Below are 8,364 nucleotides of genomic sequence, written 5' to 3'. Positions count from 1 at the left end.
AACGGTGTGGCGCTTAAATCAGAGGCAGCCTCCATGCTGAACGTTACCGTCATAAATAGTTACCGGTATCCGCCGGTGCCTGGTAGCGCTCTGCTCCCCAGAGCCCTATGAATTCATCACTGCCGCCTTCTGCTTCGCCCCAGGTAAAAAATAAAAGTACAGTTAACAATCGGCGCGCTCTATTTTGAACATGAAATTACTCGCTGTACCGCAGACGGTTTCGGTCAAGGACCACAGGTGGTACCACAAGCATGAGGAACTTTTTGGAATGGTCTCTGTTTATAATATAAAAATATTTTAACTTAGATTAAAACCTCAAGTTTGTTATCAGAGAATTTGTTGCTTCTTTATGTTGAAATGTGTTCCATGTGTTACCTTTTACAGAAACTTAGCCCAAGCCTTGAGAACAGCACCATTCAGAAACAGAGGCAAGAACTCCAGTTTTTAATTGCAGAACTGAAAGATCGTGATAAGGAACTCAATGACATGGTTGCAGTGCATCAGAGACAGCTTCTAGCCTGGGAAGATGATCGGCAAAAAGTACTGACTTTAGCAGAACGATGCAACTTATTAAACAGTAAGTATTGTGTGTATAAAGAGTAAGACCCTTTTAAGTACGTTCAGGTGCTCAGACCCCTCAATAGCAGTTTTGCATCATACAAGGAACCGTTTCCTACCTCTTGGCCTTAAATTTGGTTGTCGTCTTCCTGAGATCAAAACTTCCGCGTTGGTACTAAAGCGATCTGATCTTGAAGGGGCTTTGATAATCAGATAGCTCTTTCTCGTTTGAATATGTAAGTTGCTCCTGTGGATTCCTTAAAAGAAAATCTGATTAAATAAATGGGGGGGAAGAGAACAATTTGCAAACATGCTGGTGTACTGCAGAGCCTGTGCTCTGACGTTCTGCTGTGCAGCTCTGACATCATCCGCAAGCCAACCGGCGAATCACCTGGCAGCTCTGAATAGTCTTGTTTCACAGCCGTAGTAGAGAGGTCACCACAGAGTTCGTACTCCATCTGACCTGGGCAGCTAGGGAATCCTGCTTCAGAGTATGCAATGCGAGCATCCATTCCTGAATCGCAGGATTCTGGAACACTAGATTAAATTGTTTCTGAGATTTGAAAAATTGCATGATAGTGAGCTGTTTTCCCACAGATACCTTGTCTCCTTTCTTTTCAGATGAGCTGAACAAGAGAAATGAAATTATAAAATCACTGACCAAAAGGTTAAAGTTCTTAGAATCTCAGCAGAATGACAGTAAGACAACATTTGAAAATACACAACAGAAGTTTAAAGAGCTGTCTCAAAAAGTAACAGATGCAACTGTTCACTGTCAGGCTCTGGAGGTAGGAGTTGAGTAATGGTCTGATTTTGCGGTCCATGTATGTACAGAATGCCGGTGGCATTTGTGAGTTTCACTAGTGAATAAATATTTCATATTAAGGCTCTTGAGTTGCATTTGTCTTTTAGTACAGTAATGTTAGATTAAGATATGGCTCTGATGCGTTGGGAGAAAAAAAAAGGGGCAGAAAAGCTTTCTTAAGCTAGGATTTGGAGTTTGCTGTTTGCTTAGTTTTGGGGAACCGCTTGCCTCCAAAAATGTCAGGCACTGTAATTGCAAAAGGCACTGTTGGCCCCTGGAACAGTTCTGGTACTTGCTTGGGAGGTTCCGGAAAGTTTGATTTACAGCTTTGACTACTATGATGAGCTGTAATATCCTGAAAACGGTTTAAGGATATAAAAATAATTGGTATTCAAGGGTTCTAGATTTTTTTTTTTTAAGTGATTTGGCAATGATGTGTTTATTGGGATAACTTTTTCCCCTGGATGCAATACAGTAAAGCAGTATTGTGCGCTTTCATCTGTCTAATCGGCTTGACTTAAGGCATGCAGGATATTAAGATCCTTGATTGCAAGCACGTGTGGTTGTAACAAATTGGGGAACAATGTTTACTCCAGTCCTCTTCAGATCCTCACAGCTTGCTCAGAATCCCACATTGCCATTCATGATGTTTAAATAAAGTTGTGCACACATTTACTGGAAAAATAGTAACTCTGAATCACTGAAGTAATAGCTGACACACTTACTTCTGTTCACTAGGAGAAAAATCAAAGTCTCCACTGCTCAGTTTTGGAACTGTCTGCTAAAACAGGCCAGCTGCAAGCGAGAGAACAGGAGCTACTTACTATGCTTAAGCTGAAGGTAACATCTGTCGTCTCATCAGGCACTAAATGCGGTCAAAGTGCAGTGGAGTTATTGGTGACTGGACCGCAGTGGTTTAGTCTCTGTTGATCTCACTGCTGTTTAATTCTTAGCCTTGTTTGAGAAGGGAAAAGTGGTCAGCAAACAATAAACTGGTTTATTTTCATAAACGAGCTTGTTTCCTGGCTTTGATTTACTTATTTATTTTCTCAAGAGCTCAGAAGAAAATCTGTGAAGTAGCTATAACTACTGCAGTAAGATGTACTGTTGTTTTGTCAAAATCCATTCATGAAGATAAAACAATAATCAAGAATACGTTCCATTTCGTATTTCAGGATGAGGCTATACTTGAAACAACTGATCACATTACTGAGTTTACATCTAAATTCAAAAAGCTGGAAAGTGCATTGCGTGCAGCAAAGATGGAGGAATTCAGTCTCAACAAAGAAAAGCAAGACCTCAAACTGAGACTGAAAGAACTAATACTTGAAACAAATAAGCTGAAAGGTAAATGTTTATACTGGGCACCTAGTTTAGTGTGGGCCAGCATGATTCCTTTTCATTCTGGGAAATACTACATTTTGTTTTAAAGATGACCTCTGTGAAAAGATGAAAGAAAATAGTAAGCAGCAGGAAGAAATCACTCACCTCAAACAAGAAAATGGCTGCTTGAGGAATGAGCTCGCACTTATTGGTAAGTGTGGGCAGCTGGCTTTTCATGCCTTAGCTTTCAACAGCTCAAGAGACTTCTAGACAACCACAGTTCACTAATGTCTGTGAAGGAGGCAGCTTCTTATCTACCTTTCTTGCAGTTTAATAAAGGGTTTGTGTGTCGTTCTTCCATGAAAGCAGTATCTAGGGCTTCTGCAGGGACAGTTTATAAAATCTTGTAAAAGCACAAAGTTCACCAATATGATTACGCATGGAGGAATAAATAGCTCAGAGGATTCTCTCTCTCTTGAAAATTTTTGATGCTTTCATGTCTCCTGTGGTATTAATGCAATAAATGGGGGTGGCATTCTCCCTTCTGACACAGGTTGCATAGAAAATGGTGACCTACCGAAAAGAAGCCACATGCAAAACCTAAAGCTTAGGCCCTACGAAATTACCAGCCCATCCACTCCCTCTGGTGTTTGTATGGAAGCAGTATGTTTACAAATGCACTTTTTCTCTTGCTTTTCTTTAACTTTAATTGGTTTAGACTGGTTTAATATGCAGGACTTGGAAAACTGCAGCTTTGCTATCTGTTGATATCTTCACTTTGGTTTTGGGTAGAGAGGAACTCTTCTGTGCTGCTTTGGATAAGAAAGGCAGGCTGATGGTTGCTGCGGTATTCTTGCAGACAAGCAATATATACCTTGAAAGATTAGATGACCGAAGATGTCCTCTGCTGTGAGGCGATTTACTTGCCAGTCACTTTTTATCTGCCATTACCTTTGCCAAATATTGATCCATGTCTCATTATTTTAAAAACAATAGTAATGGGAAGTATTTCCCAGCGCTTCCCTGCACAAGGCACGAATTGGAATTAATTACTGAATTTCCTTTCCATGGAAGAATGTTAATGTGAAAAAGTAAAATGAATCAGTCAATGAAGCAGAATAATGCTGCTGGTAAAATAAAGCTAGGTGCTGGTGAAAAGTCCAAGGAAAATACTTGATCTGTTTAGTTGTCTTACGGTTTTTGTTCTCTTTTTATTTGGAAGGGAAACAGATCCCATTGATCTTAATAAAATGCTTTTGTTTTGGATAGGTACCTGTTTCCACTGCTACAGACATAGGTGTTAACAAATGTACTTGCTTTGTGTCTATTCGCTTTAAGTAATTAAAAAATTGTATATGTTTTGGAACAGTTGAGAAAGCAAAGAGAAAGGATCAACTTCTTCAGTTTGCCAAGTCTAAACAAGCGCGGACTGACACAGAACTGTCAAGTTTGCGACAGGTACAAACCTAATTATGTTTCTACTCTGAGATTATGAAGGCATTTTTCAATAACATCAGATCTGCCTGGAACAGTATAACAAGTTTGATCTAGCTATTCTTAATTAAGAAAAAAACCCAAATTTGCTGTTTCTGCCTTGCTGGGGTCCCTACAGAATGTTGATTTTTTTTTTTTTTTTTTTTTGTTATAATTAAAAACCCGTGGTACAAATCCTTGTAATTACATGTGCTTTTAGCCTTTTTTGTATAATTGTATTTACTTGGTCCTACAATGAGTATAATGCCACCCTCACAGCAGTCAAGTGGGGCACCCTGTTGAGATAACAGTTTGTCGGTGCGTATGCATAACCAGAGAGTGCTAGGCTCGAGAAACCACGTGAAAGGCAGTGGGAGTGGGGCGGGCTGCCTCGCACACATGCCCAAGGTGAACTCGCGCAGCATAAAGGGGCAGGGTGTACTGAAAGATCTGTTTTTCAAGAGAGACTTGGAACCGGTGTTTTCATCTGCGCTCACGTGAGGTTCTCAAGGCGTGTTCCATTTTTTTTAATTGCAAATAATTGATCGGTATGTTATCTTCTACATTAGCTTTACAAAAAATCCCCTGCAGTGAAAGCCAAATGCCGTGATCGTCATTCATGTCCTGTAATTCTGCAAAACTTTGAACAACGTAATAACAACGTGTGTTAAATATCAAATAACAGTAATGATTTTGTATTTATGGTTCAATGTGGTTCCATCTTAGAAGAACACTGCAGTCTTCTAAGAAAAATACTGTTTATTGCTGCAAAATGTTATTTTCCTAAATACACGCAGAGGTGGCCCCTTAGATTTGAAAGGCTTTGACAATAGCTTGACTACAGGTATTGGTTTATAAAAATGTTTTGAGGATATTTTTGGAAGACAAGCAATGAGTTAGTACCCGATGACAATGTTCCTGCACTCCAGGCTTTCACTAATGCGCATTACTATCTTTAAACAGATCTACGTAAAACAGCAGCGTGACTTGCAATTTCTTCATGTCAATTTGGAGAGCTCTCAGGAATTAAGGCAAAAGCATGAAAAGGCAGCACATGAAAGGAGGTAAAGTAATTTTTTTTCTTTTTTTTTTTTTTAGTAGTTTACTCTCGGAGAGAGACTTCACTGTTCAGCCACAAGTGACATCCTGAGAGAGATGTGTGCTGTGTCAAGACGGCTTTGCTGGACTCAACCACAAACATCCAGTGAAGTTGTCAGATACCTTTTTTAACTTTGGTCAGGAGACACCATGAGTATCAGCCACAGAATAAAGCGTATACAGGCCAGGCAGTTAATGATTTTTTTTTTTAAAAATTGAATAGTCTGGAGGTAGGGGTTGTTAATCTGGCCCGCTACTGCTTTTGTTTAAAAATCAAAGTTTATTGTGCTTTCAGATTAGGAAATTGGTGTACACCCTGGAGGATCAGATAGAATCATCACGCTGTATAAAACATGAGGGAACTCTCAGACTGATTTTGGAAAGTAACAGCCAAATCTGGGAAGACTTCTGTTGGGGTTTGGCAGGATACAGCTGCCTGTTGGTATATGAACTACCGCAGAACCATGGCTACAGCCTCTGGTTAATGTGTAGCTTTAACCTTGAGTATAGTTATGTATGCTCTTTAAATGCAGTATTTCTGACTGTTTTCTTTATCATACCATTGTAGCATAGGTATGCCATTCCCTGCCCCTGAAAGTAACAGCGAGACAGACATGGTTAGGACTGAGGGCACCCACGGGATATGCGAGGAGTGTGGAACTGCACAAGTTCCAAAAAGTAGGGTAAAAACCACCTCTGAGATGTGTGAAGTAGATAATAGACTATTACTGAATGCATCAGACTTGGAGGAAACCACCTCAGCGTACTTAAACCAGTGTCAAAAAGTTGTGAAAGTCTTGGCTGTCCTTACGGAAGAAGAAGAAAAGCAGGATGTTGCATCAAGCTCCGATGAGCTAGGCAGCAAAGTATTTTGTGAGGCAAACAGCACAAGGCCATTGAGTAACAGGGGAATTTCTGAGAATGGAGTGGAAAGCAGAGACCAACAAACTTTTGAGTCACCTTTACCTGAATATGAGCATTGGCTTAACGTCAGTTCTTGTGTAGATTTGCAAAGTACTTTGATCCAGAACACCATCACATCTGACAAAACTGATAATGAAAATAAAACCTGGGAAGAGAGAACTGGAATTCTGTTTGGCCAAAAAAGCGGAGAGACTCCCGTTGCAATTCACAAGTCTGAATCTGATTCCTGTAGTAAAAACTTCATCATAAAAAAAGATGCATGGTGGAAGCCAGTGTCAGATCCGGAATGGTTGAAGATTTTCAAACCCATAAAAGGAGATGGAAAAGATTGCAACTGCCTCGAGACCGCACAAGAGATGAAATGTGCCAGCTCAAAAAGGTTATGTGCTTGTTACATTTAAGAAATAGATAGGTACAAGCCGGAGTTACGTAGAGACTTGGGTGTATGAGCTCTCAATAATTTGTATTATCTTAAGTGATGCTTGAAGTAACTGCTGTTTTAAAACTAGTCTACCAACTTGAAAAGTAGTAAATTTAAATAAGTTAAAATAGCTCTAAGGTATCATGATTCTATTTTTATGCATTTATTTTTTCGCATCTCTTATCCCCAAGAGCTGTGTGGGTAGGAGAAGCTGCAATACCACATAACTTGCCAAATAAACTCATTGAGAAAAATGCAGATTTAAAAAATCTTCTGATTTTTTTGGAATTCCAGATGTTGCTTGTGAATCTGGTGGGTAAAATGTGTTCTGACCAGAGTTGGACTGCTGCAGTGATGTTTCTGTAAGGCAAGAAACAAACCTAGATTTTGTCTGATGCTTTAGTGACTGTGTTATTTCTGTTGAGAAATCACACGGTGGCTGGGCAAGAATGTAGGACACAGCTTTTCTGCACAGGCTGCTTTCCTCACTCAGGGCAAGAAAATGAGATGGCAAGATTTAAAGGACGGCAATCTGTCCGCTCTCCAGTGCGTCTTTGTTCATGGGACTCGATCCCTGTGTTTATACTGGGGGCGGAGAAAAGGGACATGTGGTTGGGGATGAGCAGAATGAGGTTTCTAATGCTGAGAAGTGTCGGAAAAATACTCAGGTGTCCCAGTGGTATTGGAAGGTATCCGAGATATAAATGCTGCTTCGCATTTATAGAAGTGGTTTTATGCCTGCACAAGTAAGGGCATTCAGAGCTGTGACTTTCTGTGGGTTTGTTGTGTTGGTTCCTCTATTTCCTTTCCAAAAACTGACTTACCAGCTCTATTTTAGAAGGATTTCTGAAGTTTTACAGAGATTTCATAGCTGCCTTTTAGACAGAGAAGAGAAGGAGTAGCAGCTTTTCAGCTGGTAGTTTGACAAATATGGTAAATGAACAGCTGTTTAAACCTGCTAAGAATTTTAGCCAGCAAATCCAAACAAATTAATGTTATGGAATGGAAATATCTGATGTACAGACGCTTTCATTCTGTGTTGCTTTTAAAACAAAAATATTATAGAAATTGTTACTGCAGTGAGACAGACCTGTTCAGAAACAAGGTGAATGGGCAGCCATTGAAAAAGAATGCTGTCCTGGCACATTCCCACGCAGCTTAGCTGAGCTTCACGCTGTGTGTGGACTCTCTCTAGTTTCCACTGTCCATAAATCATTAAAGACTCCATTCCCCTTATGTCTACCCTGACCTCTCTTATCTACTCCCCCAGCAGCACAAGTGACACGCTGCCATCCTTCCAAATCTCTTTTGAGGCTGAATCATGAAAACTGCTTTCACTTTTTGTCTTGTCCTTAAGAGGATTTTAGGGGAGAAGGAACAAATTCAACCCAGGCAATGCAGATAGAGCAGATATCCTTCAGTGAGGGAGGGCTGCTCTACCCATTTGGGATTTGCTGCTGAGCTATCAAGTTTTCCTGATGCCCACATTTGGTCCTGGGAGCCCTGATAATTGGGGGTGGATTGACTCAGTGCAAATCCCAGATGGTCTGCTTTCCAGCCTCTGCTGACTCTGATTTGTCACCGAATAAATTCTCACCCCGTAAATGGGAGGAAGGCCGTAGTATTGCAGTCTTCAGTGTGGGCTTCTTGTTAAGGCATTAATGGCAGAGACCAAACACAACATTCCTTCTGGGACTTGAATCTGGATCCTCCAGTTTTCCATTGCTGGCTTCGTAGTGCTGATGATGTATTTTGTGTGTAG

General features: G+C 40.4%; 1 protein-coding gene across 2 annotated transcripts in view; it reads left to right on the top strand.

Moving 5' to 3' along the window:
- Nucleotides 1–17: 17 nt before the first annotated feature.
- The window catches only part of CCDC62 (coiled-coil domain containing 62), a 15,936-nt gene continuing 7,589 nt past the window's right edge, over nucleotides 18–8,364 (top strand). Inside the window, exons 1-9 of one of the 2 annotated variants that reach the window (XM_009321179.1) lie at nucleotides 18–143; nucleotides 385–577; nucleotides 1,180–1,346; nucleotides 2,102–2,203; nucleotides 2,539–2,710; nucleotides 2,796–2,897; nucleotides 4,056–4,144; nucleotides 5,123–5,223; nucleotides 5,826–6,560. In XM_009321179.1, coding sequence (XP_009319454.1) covers nucleotides 108–143; nucleotides 385–577; nucleotides 1,180–1,346; nucleotides 2,102–2,203; nucleotides 2,539–2,710; nucleotides 2,796–2,897; nucleotides 4,056–4,144; nucleotides 5,123–5,223; nucleotides 5,826–6,560 — 1,697 coding nt within the window. In that variant the 5' untranslated portion in view covers nucleotides 18–107. Of the gene's footprint in view, nucleotides 144–384; nucleotides 578–1,179; nucleotides 1,347–2,101; nucleotides 2,204–2,538; nucleotides 2,711–2,795; nucleotides 2,898–4,055; nucleotides 4,145–5,119; nucleotides 5,224–5,825; nucleotides 6,561–8,364 lie in introns of both variants that reach the window. The other variant, XM_009321180.1, reaches the window with a different exon arrangement.

The sequence above is a fragment of the Pygoscelis adeliae genome, unplaced genomic scaffold (assembly GCF_000699105.1).
Source record: "Pygoscelis adeliae isolate BGI_AS28 unplaced genomic scaffold, ASM69910v1 Scaffold93, whole genome shotgun sequence".
In the NCBI taxonomy this organism is placed as follows: domain Eukaryota; kingdom Metazoa; phylum Chordata; class Aves; order Sphenisciformes; family Spheniscidae; genus Pygoscelis; species Pygoscelis adeliae.
This window is presented reverse-complemented; position numbering and strand designations above follow the sequence as displayed.